Here is a 21,771-nt window from a genome sequence, read left to right as displayed (position 1 = left end):
GTCAATAGTCCGATTAACAACCAATACCTAATGGCGTAACAATATCATTCGGGTTTTAACAGTGCTCCAAATCTGTTTACATAATTTTACGTCGTGACTCACGAAATTTATTACTCCCAATTAACCAGTGCATAGCAGAATATTGCAGAAAAAAATAATTGCGTGACAAACGAGACTATCAAAAATGGTTACAATGTAAACAATGCTGTTTGGAGCCGAACAATACTTTCACCGTTTTTAATGCCTTAAATCACTGTCAAAAGTTTTAGGGAAGACCCCCGATTAAACGAAGGGATGTCATGTTGCTGTACTTACGAGAGATTTGATTGAACGGGAAGAATTGATACTCCCTCAAAAGCTCAAGTATCGGAAGTCAGTCGAAAATGCAATAGCGCCCACCTGTCCTGTCTTGGCATGCCGACAAAATAGTGCTTGAGAGTTCTACTATTTACCGTTGTAACAGTGGTCCTTGATTTTCTGTGATCTAATCGACCGTCTGCTAATGGTAGCACGACATTTCGGTTATTTCGGACTCAACATAGACGACGTTTCGAACTCAGTTTGACGACGGTTTGACGACGTTTCGGACTCGGTTTGGTAATTAAAAAACTGTTGAAAATTTGTGTGATATTAGCTGTTTTTATTTTCGTTTTATGTGAGGCTGATAGTTGTCTTTTATTTTATTTAATTGATAGGCGATTGTTGAGACCGCTAATAAAAGATTAACACTGCTTGTTCTATTTTGTTTTGTTTTATCAAACAATAAACGAACTTGTTTTTATGTTTTATGTTTCTGAAAGCCGAAGTCTGTTTTACGTGAAACGAAATAATTGCAATCTACACACGACCGCCATTATCGATGATTGACAGCTCACGTTTTCCTCATCCAACAAAGTCAAAGAACCGTAAGGTTTCATTGCACATACTACAATAACATTTTGATTATCAGTTAATCAGCTTTAATTATCCTGCTTTGATCGTTGCCATTTCTAATACTTTCCTAAAAGACTTTTCTTTGTATGCACTAATTTATCGAATGGTACTGCTATCTATGGCAAGCTTGTCGAGGAATGTATGTCAACGTGCAGCTTACGGATTTTTGCCAATCTTCCATTTCAGACCATGTAAAAACCAATGGTATGCAAATACTTTGGCACCATGGACCTTCTAGAAGTCGCTACAGGCCCCACCCCAATAGCATTACAACATTTTTCAGTATTAGTTGGATGGCAGTAAATTTTGCGACATTCCACATCACCGAGCTGGAAAACACGACCATCATTTCTCAACTTAGGCGCATTATTAAGGCCTCCAATACCCGTTACTTTGGGGATGACGCTCGGCAGTTCAGTATCTAACAGCTCACTGCATATCGGGGTCCATCGTTTGAATCATTTTGTGAAATAAATTCACCACACCACGACGAGACAATTTATTAAAAAGATAAGAACATTTATTTAAATAGATAAGAACACATATTTAAATAGATAAAAACATTATATTACAATATGAGGATTAATTTGATATGCAGAGATATAAAAATTAATGAAAATGATAAAAATATTTTCAATATAAAAATTTATTTAAAATGCTAAGAAAGATACCTTCAATATCAAGATTAATTTGACATGCAGTGAAATGAAAATTAAAGACCAAGCAAAATTATATGTACTTAAAGTGGGTGTATATAATCATCTTTACAACAATTCTACACCAATATGATTAATTTGTTTGGCTATCTTGACTAAATTTTCGAGATTGGTGACTAAACATAGACACGTCCTACCATGTTGCCCTACCACGTAGCGTTCGCATTGAACTGTGAGTGGCCCCTTTCGACATGCCTGCTACACTGTCTCTGCACTGAGCTGTTAGTGAGGCCATGGCGGCAGGCCAGAGAGTCCAAATAAAATTTGGTTGATAATTGATGTATACCATCGTATTAGAATGCCCTAAAATATCATATGCAATCAATAAGAACTAAATAAATAGAGGAATTTATATACATTTATAAAATTATTCTTGCGTTGACAGAGTATTAATACGGGTACAAAATTAAGATCAGGGTATTCACAAATACTGTACTTTATTTTAAGAATTCAGTCCTTTCACTGCCTAGGGGGGGGGGGGGTCTGTTCAGCCTCGTGGGTTTTCTCCTGGTCCTCCGGTTTCCTCCAACATGTTAGTCCCAAAATGGCCTAGTTTGTGCTGAGTGAACCTTAAATCCCATCTCGCTCTCCCCTTTCAATGGCCAAGAGCAAAATTTTAACTGGATTTTAACTCTCAACCAATGAAATGACTGCATCCTTAAAATATTTTAGTTTTCAGATTTTGTGAATTAAGCCCCAGATAATAATTTTGTTATTAATGGTGATAAACTGACGATTAGTAATGACGAGTGGTTTTGATGGGACTCATGGTCAGATCAAATTCATCGTCTGTCTCAAACAAACGTTTCTTGGGTTCCGTTAAAAATGAATCTGAAGCTCTGGAGGAAAGATCATTGGAAACGTAACTATAGTTACTAGCCGGTGCTTCCAATCTAAACGAATCGCTATTACCGGTTCCTGAAAAACTCAATCCTATAGGAGATGAGTTACCTCCCCTGTTCACTGCAGCAGAAGTTGAAGGGTGAGCAGATGTGGAAGTATGTATTAAAGGAGGATAATGACTTTGTGAAGCTGGACAGTTTTCTAAGGAGGTGAAGGTTTGAAAGTTTTGCTGCTGGTGGTGATTGAAGGAACTGCCGTTATTTTCTGAGAAGAAGCTTTTAGGCATGATGGGAGCAGAGCTTGTGGTACCTGTCAATGATAAAAAATGAGATGAATTAGAGAGTGCTGGAACTTTAACACTATTAGAAGAAAACAACATGCTACTATTACTTTTAGTAGGTTTAACTGAAGGGAACTCTGCGCTTAGATTAGGTGAAGGAATGATTAGGGACTGAGGTATGTCAAAATTGGGTAGGTTATTTGGATTTATCATTGGTTTCGAATGAACGTTGTACTGAGGAACAGGTTGACTATAGATATTGTTAGAAAATTGGTTATTAGTGGAATGGCTGGACTGAGACTGACTATAGATTCCGTTAGAAAATTGGGTGTTTGCAGAATGGATGGGCTTAGACTGACTATAAATGCTGTTAGAAAATTGGGTGTTTGCGGAATGGATGGTCTGAGATTGACTAGTCCTTAATCTGGAGTCTGTACTTAGATGAGGTTTAGAACTGGCCGATGTTGATGTATATAAAGAGCTGAAATGACTAGAATTGGATGGAATGAGGGATGCTTTGGAAGATGGAGAATTTGGTTGGTAATCTAATGTTTTCAATATATTTTGCCCTCTCTTTACCATATCAGTTAAACCTATGGTGGAAATATTATGATTTAAATGGTAGGCTTCACCAACATTTGAATTACAAGAATTGTTAGATGATTGATGATGACTTGTGGGAATCTTGGAAGAAAGTGATGGGACTTGCTCATGCTCCCTAACACCAAGCTTCGGGTATGTGGGGACTGACTGTACAGTCCCTAATGCCGATCCAGGTCTTTCAAAGACATGGTTTGATTGCCCGAAGCCTCGAGAAGAGGGTACAGTTTGTGTAATACCTAAAGACGATCCAGGTCTTTGGTAGACCTGATGTGATTGCACCGAGTTTCTTGATGAAGGGGCTGTTTGCGTAATTCCTAAATCAGATTCTGGTGTATGAAAATCATGATTCGTCATGCAAGTGTTTGCACTATGAGAAACAGTGGCAAGAGTGCTGGTATGAGGAAGATTAGAGTCAAAAGGATAATTGTTCCCATGGGAACTTGACATGCCTTCATCACGAGGATACACAAAATGATTTGTACCTGCAACTTGAACTTCATTTTTGGCCATCCTGCTTCCGCTAGCCTTACTGACATGGACGTTCTTTTCGGCTCTGTTCAATAATTTCATACAATCAGACAGCTCTGGTGTCAATGAAATGTTCAGTTCATCAAGTTCTGTTTTTATAGCTCCAGTATCGTCCAAGCCTAAATCACTGTCTGACAAAATCGCTTTCTGGGACAAACTAGATCTTGAAACGTAACCGTTTGTCATTTCAGATATCTTTGGCTTTGATTTGGAATAGTTCTCATCAAAGTTTAAATATTTTTTAGCTGATGAGGGATTATTGTCTGAAAGAGATAATTTGCCCATGGAGGTAGAGGGTGTTAGGGATAGGGGACTAGGTTTCTCAAGGTCAAAAGAAGAAGTTGAAGAATCGTTGTTGCCCGATTGGGAATAGAGGTCAAACTGGACCTTCTTAGGGGTTCTATCTTTCTGGGGTGAATTTATGACTAGACTTGATTTCCACAGTTTCTGTCCTGGAGATTCAGGCCGAATGACCAATTCCTTGTCTTGAAGAGTTTTGGTCGAACTAACCGCATTATTTTCCTGATTAATGCTCTTGGTGCTACTTTTATACAAATCTAACGCAAACTGAACTGGGTCCGTTTTATCAAAATCACTCTTCTGACTGAAGCCATCTTTATCTGAAAATAATCGTCTTTTTGAGGCTTCCACATCCGATTTTGTATCAGAAATTGATCCATTAAAATCACTATAGTCTTTGACAGCTTTAGGTTTTTCGCTGTTTTTCTGATGTCCATATGATTCTAACTCCTTCTCTAGATCTTCGATATATTTGTCGCTTCGTTCCAACGCTTTATTTAACTGTTTGATTTCCTTTTCATAAGCTTCTACTTTTGATTCTAAAGTAGCTACGGTGTATCGACCATATCTGCAAAATACAATAAGATTGAAGATGCATTTTGTCAAAGCTAATCTTCCTATTGCCTTTTTTCTGGCTTCAAATCTTATTTAAACTATTAATTAAACACTAATTCACATGACAAGCCCATAATCAACTCTACAGACCATCGGATGGCTGAGATTTAAATGGATTTAAATATCCGCGAGATAAGTCTTGGTTTCGGTTGTCAAGTACCGTTGCTATGATAATGAACCATCTACGCAATATCTTCAAACAGTTATAACTTGGCTCAGTATTTCAATATTCATTTTTCATTATCCATTTATTAACTATTATAGCAAGAAAGGTTGGCTCTTTATCTAAATTTTACATAATGCATCTTAAGAGACTGGAATCAACATAATGAAGCAAACTGTGAATTATTGATCTACATGTTCCTCTTTTTCCCATTTAACACTACTAACGTGACAAAAGTTTTGTTTACCTATGAGGAGATCTGTTAGCTATTTCAACCCTCAATCTTTCATTTTCTCTATTCACATTCACATTTTCATCTTTCAATTTATTATTTTCCTGAAAATAAATAAGAGATACAACACCAAATAAGAGATTTATACTAATGATAAACAGCTTGGTTGTTGAAAACCTCTTTAGCTGAGTGGCGTGGTTACCTCTTGTTAGAGCTGAAGGGCAGAGGGCCTGGCAAGGGACAGTGTATAGTCATTCGGATAGTACAAAAAACTAAGGTCCCGTGTACACAATGGCATGCACGTAAAAGAACTCTTGACAGATGGAATTCTTTATAAAAGTTGGCTGTAGCGCCGCTGTCTAGGCGAAATTTCCCTCATAGCACACTGTACGGTGTATGCTTGGTGCAAAACAGTAGGATGTTAAACCCCATTTTCCCAGTCAGTGCAGAACAGTAGCATGTTAAACCCCACTTCATTTCATTTTATTTCTTTAGCTGAAATGAAACAAAGAAAAAAAAAAGATCAATCAAACCATAGCTGATATAAAGTAAGTTCCATATGGAAATGGATGAAGAAAGCAAAATTCTACTATTAAAAATATTTGAAGTTAGATTTATATACCAGATACCTTAGAAGAGTGTAGAGAGAAAGGATGCAATGCCACATGCACAACACACACATACTGATCACAATGCATATTGTTAATTATGAGAGATATCACCAACAAACCTTTATTTTAGTAATTCAGAACATTTACAGGGGTCTCTCCTGTGGGAGGAAACTGGAGTACCCAACAAGGTTGAGATTGCACCACACAAGCTCACACCAGGGATCGAACTACGATTGGAAACTACGGGTGATTGGCCAGTTAGAGCTCTAGACCACTAGGCCATTCCTTCTTCTTAAATAGGTGTATTTTATGTTTGCTTCCACCCCCAACACAATGTATAAGGAGAGAGAGAGAGAGAGAGAGAGAGTTTAAAGTCCACTCAACACTCAATTTTATTTAGATAATCCACTTGGCATAAGGGTCTTTAGCAGTGGATGGAAACCGGTGGAACCAGAGGAAACCCATGAGGTTGGACAGATGACCCTACTCTTTGTCACATGCAAGCGGGGAATAGAAACCACACCACGTGACTCAATGACAGACCTTATGATCTCACATGCACATGTTTAAAATTTGACCACCCAACCTCCCCACTATGTATAATATTACCTGTTTATACTTGTTAAATTCTTGTTTAATTTTCTCATATTGTTTGTGGGCATCTTGTAATTTTCGCGTTAGAACCAGCATCTGATTAGCATCAACATTGTTGGGATGTGTAAAATCTCCACCATTATCCACCAACCTCACACCCTCTTTTTTCAGCTGTGATTTTAATACATTATTTTCTGTTTGCAGCATGTGGATGTCTGCTGCCATTTTCTCAAACTCATCCTGAAAATTGAAAATTTATTTGATAAAAAACTGTACAGTGTATTTATATATCGATTTCCCATATTTATTTGATAAAAAACTGTACAGTGTATTTATATATCGATTTCCCATATTTTACAGTAATTGCTCTCTCATACAGATTATCAAAATTTGTATGTGTTCGGCTGAACGTTTGCTTCCACCTACAGTAGAGTGATATCGCAGACAAGTGTTTCCTGGAAAACTAGCGAGACGAGCCAGATAAAAGGTTTGTTTCGCATAGGTTGGAGATGGATAAGCAATTAAGAGACCTAATTGCTTCCATTACCTTAGTTGAAGGAGCAATAGTGTATGAGGAGTAATAGTGTCCAAGGTAGTATTAATGACCATATAGGTTCCATCCAAGGTAGTATTCTTGACCAAATAGGCTCCAACGAGAGGCATAGTTCCTGGGTACATGTACTGAACGGTATCCCCTGAGAGACCATAGGTGAGATGGCATGTGTGGGCTTTCTGATACGCATTGCCACCAAGGCTCTGATCTCGTCAAAGCTGGATTCATATGGAGGATTTGACGAGCTGGCAGTTGGGGTATCAAAATTTAAAACTTAATCTATATATAGTATAGGTACAGTATGTACCTGAAGCAATGGCATATGTCGGTCTTTGAGTGTCCAATTTCCAAGTATTTAATTTCCTGATCACTGTTTAGAAATTAATCATTATACACCAATAATCAAATGGGTTGTTTATTTTCTAACAGTTATAGATAAATTAAACAGTCGTAAATTTGACATTTATTATTAAAATTGAATAGTCAGCTTTAAACTGGACGCAAGTGCAAATTAGATGATTTTTGGTGATTTTAAATGATTTTTTAAATAAGGATTTGATATTGAATGAATGTGAAAGAAATTAGTGCTAAATACTCAAGATTAAATGATACCTGGATTACAGTGCTAAATTCAAGAGAATTGGGAGCCGATTGGTCTAATAAGTGTGCTTTAGAACATAATGTCTGTCATTGAGTCATATGGCATGGTTTTGATTCCCAGCTTATACGTGACAAGGAATAGGGTTGCCTGTAAAACCTCAATCATGGGTTTTCTCCAGTTTCCTCCCCCTGCTAAAGACCCATACGTGCAAGCGAATTATTGGAATAAAATTGAACCATATCTTAGTCTCGAAATCACCTAGTTTATGTTGTGTTGAGGTTAAAACCCATTTCTCTCTCTTTCTTTATCTTTCAATTTTATCATTTATTACAGATCGAACTTACTTCGTTTCATTTTCTATACCTGCTGTATTTGAGAAAGCCCCACTTTTATCTGATAAATAAGATGGAGAATAACGTCGTAAAGTAACAGAAATCAGAAATAAATAAATGTAATTACTTCATATTCTTTGTATAAAATTTCAAATCTTGCTCGTCTCATTTGTGGATTACTCAATCTCTCGTTACTGTCTTCTGTATGATTTAATCCACCTGTAATTACACAAATAATATCATCACCATGACAACCAACATAAGTTTATGGTATACTAAACAAAACAATACATATAATTCCTCACCACCAAATTCCAATCCCACAAAATCTTAAATTTCTATGTTACTGGGATTAGGTTGTGTTTGACATCTTTGCCAAACTAATTTCTTGCGTTATACTATATTATTAAAGTAGTGTCAGTTCTAATCCAGTTCAAATTGCCCTTAACAAGCTATTATTCAGAACTCCGTCCTGAGAATTACAAGCTATATTCTTTAATCATGATATAAAATATTTGTTATTAAATACATAGAACACACCATCAACAATAGAGGTGATAAATAAGAACTTATCGATTTGAACAATTTTTAAGGATACTAGGCCTATAATATAGTCTTAAACACTTAATTCAACTTTATTTCTGACTTTTTGGGGATTAACATGTAAATAACTACATTGTTCTTGAAACAGATAAAAATGGAGAAGGCAAAGTCATTAGTCTAAGAGTTCAATACCAAAAAAACCCAACTATATTTAGTTACTGATAAAAAGGGATAGCTGGTCATTTAGCCAATTAGAACTATATTCTTCTTCATTGCACCTGGCCTACATGTACCTCTGATTTGTTGAATAGGATTGCCTGGATTTATATCAACTCTACAAGCTGGACACTGTTGATTTCTCTGTAGCCAAACTTCCATACAGCATGAACAAAATACATGATTATTTGGACATAGAACTGGCTGTTTTACCTGAAAATAAATACAAAACACATTTTAGATGGAAATGAAGGTTTTTCTGAATCTTTAAGTTTTAAAGGGTGTATTGTATATCAAATTAGAGCTATGTCCTCTTTAAGCATTTATTGTGTTATAATATCAGTAAAGGATAAATTTATATATGTTGCCATTGTTGGTAATTGACTAATTACTAAATATGCCGTGGCTATTCTTACGGCGAGGCGTAAGAATTATTGATGTACTATTCTTACGACATGGTGGAAGTTCCGGTAGCACATACACAAGTTACAAAATTTTGGACTTGTACTATTTTGCAGTTTGCGAGAGGGGATGTCGTAAGAATTAGGCAATACTTTATCTTTATGACAGGCTATTTTTACAACCACTACATTGTCCAACTTCCATGCTTAGCCTGACATCAGAAGGGGTCATCTCGGTGCCTTAATTGTAATATATATAGGCCTAATTGAAATTCAGTTTTAATATCTTAAATTATTACTCTATATTTTAAGGAAAGCTCACATATACCCTAAATAAGAGAAGCACACAGCGAGAAGCTCCAGAAGATAAAAGTATTTTTCTTTCGGAAAAAAATAAATCCTTTTAAATTATTAGAGTAAAATGGACCTTATCAAAGAATAAGGGGCGTACAACTAAATAAAGTTAATAAAAAAACTTGTAAAAATCGACAATAATTTAGAGCCTAGACTACTTCGTAAAACATTGTAAAAAAAAGCATTATTGTCTATTCTTACAACATCCCCTCTTGCAAACTGCAAAATAATACAAGTCCAACATTGTGTAACTTGCAAGCGCGGCAGGAACTTTCAACATGATGTAAGAATAGTCCATCAATAATCCTTACGCCTCATCGTAAGTATATATAGCCACGGTGTATTAAAATATCCCTTCATCCTATCATTCAATAGCTTATTTCCTGAACTCCAATAAACCTTTTATTTATGCACCTTTTATTTATGCACTGCTCCAACAATTCGTGTATTAGACAGATTTTAAAGTTTAAAAGTTCAAAATTACCTTTCCCAGACATATCTGACAAGATATAGGTAGAGTGAATGATATCGTGCTCTGCTTGTCAAATCTTGTTTTTGATTCAGCCGCCATTCTTGTTGTGTAAACAAAAACTGAGAGTGAAAGATTCAGATGTTTTTCCCGCTAGTGTTGGAAGTCCATAGCATTACAAACCAGTTCGATTCACCGTAAGACCAAGGGGAATTTGATGAGACAGTAAAAATTCTACTTTCTAATCAACTGATAGATTTACTGCACAAAACATCAAATACAACTTTTTTCAGCATCTGCTACTCTTCTCAAAATAAACAATAAAGTTAGATTTAGTAAAAGAAAATAGAATAACATTAGCTTTTAAATATTCAAACCCAAATTTTAGTTGTATGAAAAATGCCCGTAGCATGATAAATTTCAAAACTATGGTAGCCTGTAAATATAAATTAATTTCAAAACTAGTTTTCAAACAGATATCATAAAATACATCTAAATATATCCATATCAATTACAAATATCGCACATTTAATACTCAACTAATATCATTTAGGAGTTATCCCCCGTAACTTAAATTTCCGAACATCAAGTCTTTTATTTAGCACAAACACGCAGGCTACAAATGCAATACCAATTCACGAATGCAACAATATGTTATCTTGAACATCGCTTGCTTCATAAGAAATGAATCAAAAAATGTCTTTTCTTGCAATACTTATAAAGAACTGGTTTTTAATTGGAATTGTTGCTGTCATTTTATTAGCTAAAATTGAACCTGGTGTGGGTTCCAAAGGGGGTATGGAAAATAATCAAATCTTCCAATAATTGATCTGATTGCATAGTAGTTTTTAGGCATGTACTAAACTCTGTTGCAAGACTAATGTGCATTCGTTTTTTTGTATTTTAAGGAATATTGTATCCAGAAATAACAGTCAAATACCTGGCTGTCTCCATCATATTCTTTAACAGTGGAATTTCCTTGAAAACAGAGGTACACATGACACATTACTTACCATCATAGAACAGTGAAGATATATATGGAATAATGAAAACATTAAAGTTGCAATTTCATATTTTTAAGTTATATTTTTAAAATTTATTAAAATAAAGCCTTAAAATAGATGGTTATCTAAAAATAGTCCTACCTTGTTAAAGAATAATCCTATTAATCCTATAATTCACTATTACCAGTTGAGAAATTGGCAAAAATATCATTTTCAACTTTAAATTCAAACGTTTGAAGATAGCTATTCTATGGGCGAAATAGAAAAACAAGGGAGGTACTTGTGTAATTATTTCCGGGGTCAAAGGATTTTTAAGAGTTAGAATCGTATAATAGTGAGTTGACAAACTATTGAGCAAAAGACATAGAAATAATTATGTTTTGACTTTCTTAGAAAATATGAAATTATCGCTTTAATATACAACAAAGAGATAGTTGTCCATGCTAAATTTAATAATAACATAGTCAACAAATCAAACCAAGTTTTAAAACTTTCTGTCATATGATCTCCCTTTTGTATCTCGTTCACAAGACAGGGGCTGGGGTGGTCAAATGGCTTAATATAGTATGCACTTTAGATAATAAGGTCTTTCAAGTGGAGTGGTTTTAATTTCCATTTTGTATGTGATAAGGAGTAAGGTCACCTGTCCAACCATACGTGTTTTCTTCTGGTCCTCGTACTGCTAAAGATCCCAATGCGCAAGTGAATTATTGAAATAAATGTTAGTCTCAAAAAGACCTAGGTTATTTCGAGTGGACGCCAAACCTAATTTCTCTCCCTCTCCTCATCTCTTTTTCACTCTGTGGGGATAACTCCTATAGATTGACCAAGTTTTGAAAATTTCCAATTTGCTGGCATTATAATAATATGTAACCGGTTCACGACAAAAAAGACACGTAATGGGGGATATAACTCCTAGATGATGAAATTTTGATTGCATTTGTCTGTGAACTATTACAGTTATTGCAATTTGAATAAGAACTATTACAAATTAGTGAAAATGCATGAATCTTAATCTTTAGTGGTCTTCCAACTTTGAGTGGAGAATTTATGAAGCATTTATTTATTATGGAGTGGTTAAATAAAGTATTGAAACATTATATATAGCTTGAGAGAGACTAACATTTTGGGACTAACATATGGTTCAATTTTATTTCAATAATTCGCTTGCGCATAGGGGTCTTTAGCTGTAGGAGCATACCGGAAGACCCGGAAAAGACCCATAAGGTTGGAAGGCAACCCTACTCCTTGTCTATTCTTTGAATGGCATTTAGTAATTGGAACATAATCAAAAACACACTACTCCTTGTCACATACAGTTGGGGAATCAAAACCTTGCACTTGACTAAAAAAAACAACTTTGTGATCTAATGCGCACATGTTAAACTATTTTGCTACCCTCACCCACCCTCCTGTTATAGGGAATCAGTTTGATAATTTTGTTTTTACTTTTTTAGGAATTAGCTAAAGCTATATATCAAGTTAAACTGCATCTTTTCGTCCAGAGTTTTACATACTGTTTATTTCCTCTTCTCATCAAACTACTCATCATGTTTCTGGATATTGTCGTTCCTTTTGAAAAATTATTACTGGACGGGTAAGTTTCTATTATGATCAAGCCTGGGGGCCTGTTTCACGAAATTTTAACTAAGATAAAATCCAAATTTTAGTAATTTGATTGGATAATATTAGGTTGATATTAGTATCTACTAAAATTTGGATTTTATCTTTAGTTAAGATTTCGAGAAACAGGGCCCAGGACATAAGGCAACTGTCACAGACATTGTTGGACACAAATTATTACACAATGTAGGTCTATATATTATATAAAATGTTGTGTGATAATGTATGTCTGACAATGTCTATGTCCAGGCTTGTATGTATGTATAAGTTGTGTAATAATTTGTGCCTTATGTCCAGGCTTGATTATGATCAAATTTTTTTATCCTAAAATTTTTCAGAAATTATAAACCTATTGAGTGGCAAACAGCCTTACGAGATGATTCCACTCAGTAAGCTACTTGTTTCGTTCAAATTCAAACTTTTCAGGCTTAGTTGAGGATCTGACGAGGCCGCTGTACCCTATATATAGTCTATGTTTGGTATATTACAGGTGGACTGGAGTCAATCTGTTTTACTAGAGTCGATAAAAAAATTTCAATTCTTGTCAAGTTGTCTGTATTTTATTTTACTACCTGTACTGGAAAAGTGTCTAGTTCTTCAGATACCACAAAAATCCCAGTCTATTGTATACCATTGTTGGGATGTTAAACATCAAAATAAGAATAGGCTGGACAAAATTTCCCTCATAGCACACTGTATGGCGTATACCTGTCTTCATTAGCCCAGTTGGTGCAGAAAAGTAGGACGTTAAACCCCATTTGGTTTCTATTGTAGGTTGACGATTTTAAGTTGTATGCCACCGCCTGTGTCGTCAGCTGTTATATTAACACGAGCTATAGGCGGTAATGAGGTTAGTTTAATATTGTTTGTATGCATCATTTGTGAATCAGGCAGTTATGCAATAATATTATTTATACCAAAAGAAACCTTATTGGTTTGAGTATCTTTTGCATTCTTAATGCAAAGCCTGCATATCTTATGAGACAACACGGTGTAAAAAATCTGAACAGACATGAAGGCCCAGTGCTAAGTCAAACATAAAACTAAACAGTCTGGTTTCTTTTCCCATTTACTTTAAAACTTATTGTTGAATTTTTGTCTTTATGAAACTAGTTATTTCAGTGACATAAATGAAATGAAATAGGGTTTTGCGTCCTACTCCGATTGGTCTAATGAAGATAGGCATATGCCATGTAGTGTGCTATGTGGGAAATTTTGCCAGGACAGCAGCGCTATGGTCTACTCTCATTTGTCAGGTGTTCTTTAACGTGCACGCCAATGTGTGCATAGGACCTTGGTTTTTGCTTCCCATCTGAACGACTATAAGTTGTCCCTTGCCAGGTCGTCCATCTTACACCACTGACAAAGGGGGGAACCACGCCGAAAAATCCTGCTGAACACAGGACCTCCAGGTTAGTGAGCCGATGTTGTACCCACTGAGCCACCGTGGCTCCCCTTCAATTATATATAACCATAGTGATATGTATATACCCTATTGAAAATTTATCAGATAATAATTGGTTTTCAGATCTAATTAAATTTTGTTTCAGGCAGCTTCTATATTCAATTCAGCATTTGGAAGTTTTCTGGTATGTAACTCTCTAACCCTAACCCTAGTGTTCTGGTATGTACAAAAAATAATTGGTTCTCAGATAATCCCACATCATTTATAGATGGCCGCATGACCTGTTTTTATTTAAGAAAAAAAAACCCCCAAACAATCTCATTAATTACACCATGTAAATATTTTACCCTGTTACAGGAAGTAGCTCTAACTCTAAAAAAAACAATTGAATGAATCCAGAAATATGACATAGGCTCATTTATCCAGTACACAAACGTGATAAATGTTACTGCTGACAACCAATAATGATACCGGATAATCATACATTCCTTTAAAAACATGGTAGAAACATGTAGTGCCTTGAAACAGGATGTTTATTAGAGGGCATTTAGCCCAGTAGTGATCCTCTGACAAAATAAAAACAAAAAAATACCTCCCCCCCACCCCCCACATGCTTCAGATTTTCTAAAACCCAGAATAAGTTTTTTGTATGGCCTAATGGAGTGAATTTCAACTTTAAGAAAAATTTCTTTCTACTTTGTAAATTAATTTGCATTGCCAAATCATCAAGAATCTTTTAGCAAATAAGAATACAATGAAACCGTGAAATAAAACAATTTTGCATTCATACTCAAACATTTGATTTTTTGAATTATAAAATGATAGCAAACTTGTTTGAAATTTTGCAAATATATCAGCTCAAACAATTCTTATATGGCCACATTGATAATTTGGTCATATTTTGCTTGACGAACCCCATCTATGTTTGAATAGTAAAATTGTTATTTTCAGGGTATATTCGTCACACCAGCATTAGTCTTAGAAATGGTAAGTATTGTTATTGGGGTATTTGTTTGGGGTGGGGTGGGGTAGAACGGGCAGAAGACCCTACTTCTTGTCATGTACAAGCTTGGGATCAAAACCACGCCAGTAGACTCAAAACCAGTTGACTCAGTGAGAGACCTCATGATTGCCCCCCCCCACACACACACACCTCAGAAAGGAATGCAAGATGGTTAGTATCACAGTTACTTATGTAACAAGAAAACCATGGCCGCAGATCTTATTAAATTTTAGGGGGGACAGAGGTGGCAGACGGAGCCCGCCATACGGATCGCACCGCAGGCGCAAACCGTTCTGCGGGGGGTCTGGGCCCCCCCCCCCCACTGAAAATTTTGAAAGCAGGATGCCTGAAGACGCTATCTGAGACCATTTCTGAGCATTCTGCAGAGATGAACGTAGGGCCTACCGAGAATAAATTGTCGTTTTTGAGCGAGAATAATCAATAACTACACAAATAGGGGATGAGGAATATTCTTTATTTCATCATAATGAATAATTTCAGCCGACAGGCCGTCATCAAATACCAACATATTATAATCCTCGCAATATAGGGATATAGGTAGGCTACTAAATTGCCGGTCACGGATGAAAATGTGATGAATAATTTCTCAAGTGGCCAGCTCTGAGCATAAGCTGCTGAGGTCGTGAAGAGATCATTCTCAGATCTGGGTTACATCAAAGACCGGGCATTTTTGAACCAACGGGAAATATCCTCAGCCTGAAAATAGGACTCAAAGTTTTGGGAGACGCTGACAGAGTACGGCAGGCGAAGGCATACACCACGTGCGCTACAGGCGCGCATTTAGCGGGGGTCTTGGTGCCTTCCCCGGAAGATTTTTTAAAATTAGGATGCCTCAAAATGCTGTCTTAGACCATTTCTGGGCATTGTACATCGGCATGTTCGGAAATATAGGCTACATTTCCCAGGCTGAAAATACGACTTTTGAAGAAAACAACAAATCAATCTGTTTTTCTAAATTAATTTAACTTAAAAGTGCATTATTAGTAATAAGTGCAGGGGGACTGCACCACACACAAACAATTACACATGACAAATCTTGGACAAGACAAAATATACAAACATCACACACAACAAATGTAAATATGAGATAAAGTGAATGAATCCGGGGGCTTGCTGTAAGCATCCACTATGCTGTACAGTCCTGACCGGGCCTGTAGTGATACAGATGTCACTCAAAATAAAAAGAGCTGACTGTTTTTGCTATAATAGTTCAAAAATAGATAATACAGCCAAATTACTAAGTTTTGACAAGATTGTCATGTACCACTGCTCCGATAATTAACCAATCTCTTGATTATCCATTTTATAGTTAAATTATGAGATAATGCTAAGGTTCTAATCCATTGAATATCTCTGCCATCCTATGGCTTGTTATGTGAATAAACGCCTCAACAATAACTTATATAACATTTGAAGCCAGAAAAAGACCTACAATAGGCGGATTTAGCTCTTACATAATGTATCTTTAAGAATCTATCACATAATAGTTATTGGACACCTCAAAGTTAAACGTTTCAATATCTCTGCCATCCGATGGTCTATAGAGTTGATTATAGGCTTGTCTAAATAATAGTTATTATAACATTTTAAGCCAAAAAGAGACCTGCAATACACAGATTTATCTCTTACATAATGCATCTTTAATGAATAATCCAGTTATATACATCTTCTTTGAATCTACTGAGGGTTGGGTGACTGGATGGTTTAACGCATGCTTTATAGATCATAAGGTCAAGTGGCCTGGTTTTAATTCCCCACTTGTATGTGACAAGGAGTAGGGTCGACTGTCCAACCTCGTGGGTTTTCTCCAGGTCCTCCCAATGCTAAAGACCCCTATGTACAAGTGAATTATTGAAATAAAATGGAACCATATGTTAGTTCCAAAATGACCTAATCTGTGTCAAGTAGATGTTAACCCCATTTCTCTCTTTAAATCTATGTTTTCTATGTGATACATTATATAGGTAGGATCTACAGCTCATGTACCAGCCAGTAAGATATTAATACAACTGATGTGTACGGTAGTTTTACCGTTAATACTAGGTCAGACTGTACGGAGGAATTATAAAATATGGTTAGAACGACAACATATACCATTGAGTGATATAGGAAGGTATCTATATCTTATTCATCTTTCTCTTTGACGGGGGGTTGGTTGGCCGAAGGGTTTAACACATACGCGTTAGATCAAAATGTCATGACATTGAGTCAAGTGCGTTTTCTCCGGTTTCCTCCCTCAGGTAAAGCCCCTTATGCACAAACAAATTATTGAAATAAAGTTCAACCATATGTTAGTCCCAAAATGACCTAGTTTGTGTCGAGTGGACGATAAACCCCATCTCTCTCTTTGTTTTTTGTAAAGTTAATTTCATAATAAATATTACAATTCAAAATATTTGTGTGTGTTTAAGTGCAAATATAATTTTAAAATAGTACTTTTTGCTGACAAAGTTTTCCCTTACCTGAATGAGGATTATCCTGAAGATTTGGGTGTGCCCATTTGCTAATTTGGGGATCAAGTGAAGCATTTTATTTATTATTTATGAGGAATAAGATTCAGTGTCCATACAACCCAACCCACTTTTATTTACTATAGCTCTGTTTATCCAATTGTCATAAACACCCTTGTATAAGTTATATTTATAGCACGACTTTCATGAGTTAACAGGTTAACCTGTTAACGAATGAAGCGTGCTATAAAATGACTTGTAAAATTGACACCTGCTCAACATGCTTGTTGTTATTGCACAGAAAACCCACCCCACTTCTCTAATGATTTCTACTAAAACTAGTGTAAACCAGCAAAAGAGTGCAATAACATTGAACATGTCTAGTTATTGCACGGTTAAGCTCCACCCAATCTACTAGAGAGAGAGAGAGAGAAATGGGGTTTAACGTCCACTCGACACAAACTAGGTCATTTCGGGACTAACATATGTTTTTTTTAAATTTTATTTCTATAATTCGCTTGCGCGTAGAGGTCTTTAGCAGTGGGAGGAAACCGGAGGACCCGGAGAAAACCCACGAGGCTGGACAGGCGACCCTACTCCTTGTCACATACAACTGGGGATTCGAAACCACGACAGTTGACTCAATGACAGGCCTTATGATACAGCGCACACACGCTAACCATTCAGCCATCCAACTCCCCAATCTACTAGAGGGAAAACAATCTGCTTAGTCAATGAGAAGAACAAAAGGAGATTTCCCGTCCATGTTGCAATTGATATTACCGCATGCCGTGTTTCAAATCGGACATCAATCTTGTTTTGCATTATAAATGATGAAAAAAGTTTTAAATGTTTATTCCCCTAAATAACACACATACCCCAAGTTCAGAGAGGGATGGGAGGCGGGGGGAGGGGGCAGCCCAGAGGAAAACGTGGGTGTTTACAATACTCATATATTTATTTATGATATAATATTTTATTGGTTAATATGTTTCAGTGCCATTCTGCTGTTGATTATATATACAACATTCTGTGATACCTTTTCTCATCAAAATCTACATGTGGATAATTTTAGTCTCATATCAATGGTTTTAATGAGTAAGTTTAATATCAATTGTTTTAATGAGTAAGTCTAATATCAATGGTTTTAATGAGTAAGTCTAATATCAATTGTTTTAATGAGTATGTCTAATGTCAATTGTTTTAATTACTCATTGTTTTAATGAGTAAGTCTAATATTAATGGTTTTCATGAGTTAGTCCTAATATCAATGTCACTCTAATATCAATATTTCAGTTATAATACTCCAGGTGTTTCTGTTATTGTTGGTATTTTATATAACAACTCGACCATGTTTAAACTTTACTCCACAAGATACAGTAGCTCTGATGTTCTGTTGTACTCATAAATCACTTACATTAGGTACAGTAACATTTCAACCTTATTTTTTTTATTAAAGTCACTTTTTGGACCCGAAGCACTACCCATCTTGTTGTTCTTCTTGGGGGAGAAGCTCTTCGAAAAAAAAAAAAAAGCTTATGGCTTCCTCAAGTATGATTGACATGAGACTTGGTACGCTTCTTTCTTTGATAATTGCACATTGATTGACAGACTTCCATAATTTATATGATTTTCCAATTACAAGATGGCAGCGATGACGTCATGCTTAGTTCTTTGTCCATAGTATTATTGTACTTTTTTTTATAGACAATCTGTAATATTTCATGAGTTAATCCATGCTAAAATTTACTCAAATTGTTTATTTAAATTTAATTGCAAAAACAAAACCCAAATAGAAATGGTAGACAGCCAGAGAGAGAGAATTGGGGTTTAATGTCCACGCTACACAAACCAGGTCATTTTGGGACTAACATATCGTTAATTTTATTTTAACAATTCGCTTGCGTGTAGGGGTCTTTAGCAGTGGGAGGAAACCGGAGGACCCGGAGAAAACCGACAAGCGGGGGAATCGAAACAATCTCCCAGGTTGGATTCAGTCAAATTCAAAAGAGGCCCATTAATAGATTTATCAATCAATTATGGGTGGTGTGTTTCTTGTTTATCAGTATATCATCTATAGATCACCACTTCCATTCTTGTAGACCCATACATATATTATATTGTCATCATCTCCATTTATAGGTCTGTTGTCTGTGCACAATTTCTTGACTGATTTTTTATATGTCCCTGCCCAAATCATATCGAGCTTCAAAATTTTTGAATGCTGATCTTTCCATTAACATTTTTACTCTTAAAATTTTTAAAGAACAGACTTTCTGCAAGATTTGTTGACTTCGAGCTAGCATAGACATCTTTTCTGCTGGTAGGCGTATTATGGGGCCTGGGCCCTTATTCACGAAAACTTAAACTAAGATACAATCGAAATTTTAAGAAATACTGCAATTCGATTGGCTGACCAGTAAAATCAATTTGCATATATCCAATGAAGTTGCAGTATTTCTTAAAATTTCGATTGTAACTTAGTTTAAGTTTTCGTGAATAAGGGCCCAGGTGGTAAACCCCCTATCTTTTTTTAATCCATGTCATCTAATTATGTTGGTATATTTCAGGTATTCCTATAATAAAGATAATATTTGGTAATGATGATAGTTTATCTATTATATCTATACCATTGTTAATATATCATCCCACACAGATATTACTAGGTGGTTTACTAGTACCTGTTATAGGGGAATGGTTATCTACTACTAGTCATACAAGGTACATATAACTCTCACAATAAATTGCAATTTATTTCAGTATTCAAGTTAATTTTTAGCATTTTCTTTGCTGCTTTGATAATGAAAAAAAGTTTTATTTGCATTAATTCCTGGTCAAATGTGGTATCCCTCAGACAGGGGATCAAAGCAAGGTCGTCTTTTATTCTGAACCCCCCCCCCCCCAACTAAACTGAGGGAAGAAATCTTATGTAAAGATAGGCTGAGGTCTTTGGTCTGGAACAAGGTTTAGGAAATCATACCTCCTCCATTACCTTGGTTAAAGACACCATCGAGACACAATGGTGCTGATAAGGACCATTGCTGTGATTTTGACAGTACACATTTCCTCGGTGAAGTGTCAAAAGGGTGTATCTAAGAATTTCTAAAGATTAAGAAATAGAACCTTTTGCATTTCATAATTTCCACAAATCAAGATACAACTTTTGGACACATGATACCCAGAACAATTCTTATTGGCGTAGAGATACACAGCTTAGACAGAAATGTGCATATTAATTGGGAAAGTTTAAAAATGCAAAAAAGTGTATTTAACTAATTTCCCGAGATACACCCTTTTGAGACTTCACCCACGATTTATTACTTACCTACAGTATATATAAATCTGAATATAACAGTTGAACTATCCTGGTAATTTTTATATTCTGTAAGACAAAGTTAAAACAATTAGATAAAAAAAATGCTGCTGTGGTGGTAAAACTTTCTATATTATTGTCATTTTTTGTCAATTTTTTTTTTTAGGTATCCAAGGTTACCAAGCTCAACTTATTATGTATAATTTTGGTTGCTGATATTGACATCTTGTTATTTTTATATTCTTATTTCAATTCTATATTTTGGAACAATATTAAATTTGTTAAACATAATTTTTGTGTGGTCTGTGATCTAAAAGTCAATATTGGTTAATACCAAATATCATTGATTACCCTGCTGCTACCTCTCTCTGTCATTGTTTGATTACCTTGCTACTACATGCTACTTCCCATCCCCGTCATTGATTACCCTGTTACTACCCCTCCCCGTCATTGATTACCCTGCTACTACCCCTCCCCGTCATTGATTACCCTCCGCTACTACCCCTTCCTGTCATTGATTACCCTGCTACTGCACCTCCCTGTTATTGATTACTCGGGTAGTACCCCTCCCTGTCATTGATTACCCTCCACTACTACCCCTTCCTGTCCTTGATTACCCTGCTACTACCCCCCCCGTCCTTGATTACCCTGCTACTACCTCACCCTGTCATTGATTACCCTGCTACTACCTGCCATTGGGTTTCTACTGTTGTGTAGTTTTTAAAGGGTCTGCCTAGATTAGATGATGAGTGTTGGGGTTAACACGGGTTAGTTTCTCAAAAGGTGTTGAGTAATTAACAGACTAATTCATTACTCAATACTGCTCCAGAAACTACACAGTTATAAACCCAACACTGTTATCTAATCTAGACAGACCTTTTAAACTATGCAACAGTATCATGCATCACTATCACTCTACCAACTGTCATGCATCACTCTACCCACCAACTATGATAAATCACTATCACTCTATCAACTATCATACACCACTCCACTAACCAACTATCATGCATCATTTTCACGCTACTAACTATCTTACATCACTATCACTCTACCAACTATCAT

General features: G+C 35.8%; 2 protein-coding genes across 3 annotated transcripts; one reads left to right on the top strand and one right to left on the bottom strand.

Annotated features, from left to right (window-relative positions):
* Positions 1–1,581: 1,581 nt before the first annotated feature.
* On the bottom strand, positions 1,582–10,304 carry LOC126829443 (ORC ubiquitin ligase 1). Its single transcript, XM_050559341.2, has 7 exons — positions 9,903–10,304; positions 8,741–8,876; positions 8,032–8,123; positions 6,434–6,658; positions 5,229–5,317; positions 3,858–4,771; positions 1,582–2,801 (listed from the first exon to the last, which is right to left on the bottom strand). The coding sequence occupies exons 1-7, from the start codon at positions 9,987–9,989 to the stop codon at positions 2,386–2,388; spliced, it is 1,959 nt and encodes a 652-aa protein (XP_050415298.2). The 5' UTR covers positions 9,990–10,304; the 3' UTR covers positions 1,582–2,385.
* A 197-nt stretch (positions 10,305–10,501) lies between these two features.
* LOC126829444 (sodium/bile acid cotransporter 7-B) lies at positions 10,502–20,997 on the top strand. 2 transcript variants are annotated; one of them, XM_050559342.2, is made up of 11 exons: positions 10,502–10,683; positions 10,796–10,878; positions 12,349–12,488; positions 13,289–13,364; positions 14,065–14,103; positions 14,871–14,906; positions 16,908–17,056; positions 18,391–18,491; positions 18,690–18,815; positions 19,964–20,114; positions 20,873–20,997. In XM_050559342.2, exons 1-11 carry the CDS (start codon positions 10,572–10,574, stop codon positions 20,907–20,909), a joined length of 1,050 nt encoding a protein of 349 aa, XP_050415299.2. In that variant the 5' UTR covers positions 10,502–10,571; the 3' UTR covers positions 20,910–20,997. The 2 variants fall into 2 exon arrangements, with proteins under 2 accessions (XP_050415299.2, XP_050415300.2); XM_050559343.2 differs by having other exon boundaries at positions 10,502–10,878.
* Positions 20,998–21,771: the final 774 nt, after the last annotated feature.

The sequence above is a fragment of the Patella vulgata genome, chromosome 8, assembly GCF_932274485.2.
Source record: "Patella vulgata chromosome 8, xgPatVulg1.2, whole genome shotgun sequence".
NCBI classification, from domain to species: Eukaryota; Metazoa; Mollusca; class Gastropoda; family Patellidae; genus Patella; species Patella vulgata.
This window is presented reverse-complemented; position numbering and strand designations above follow the sequence as displayed.

Coding starts and splice junctions, on each gene's coding strand:
- LOC126829443 (XM_050559341.2), bottom strand. CDS start 9,989: ATGGCGGCTGAATCAAAAACAAGATTTGACAAGCAGAGCACGATATCA. Junction 8,877..9,902: donor GTCAGATATGTCTGGGAAAG/GTAATTTTGAAC, acceptor ATTTATTTTCAG/GTAAAACAGCCAGTTCTATG. Junction 5,318..6,433: donor AATTTAACAAGTATAAACAG/GTAATATTATAC, acceptor ATTTATTTTCAG/GAAAATAATAAATTGAAAGA.
- LOC126829444 (XM_050559342.2), top strand. CDS start 10,572: ATGAATCAAAAAATGTCTTTTCTTGCAATACTTATAAAGAACTGGTTT. Junction 10,684..10,795: donor TGGTGTGGGTTCCAAAGGGG/GTATGGAAAATA, acceptor TTGTATTTTAAG/GAATATTGTATCCAGAAATA. Junction 13,365..14,064: donor GAGCTATAGGCGGTAATGAG/GTTAGTTTAATA, acceptor ATTTTGTTTCAG/GCAGCTTCTATATTCAATTC.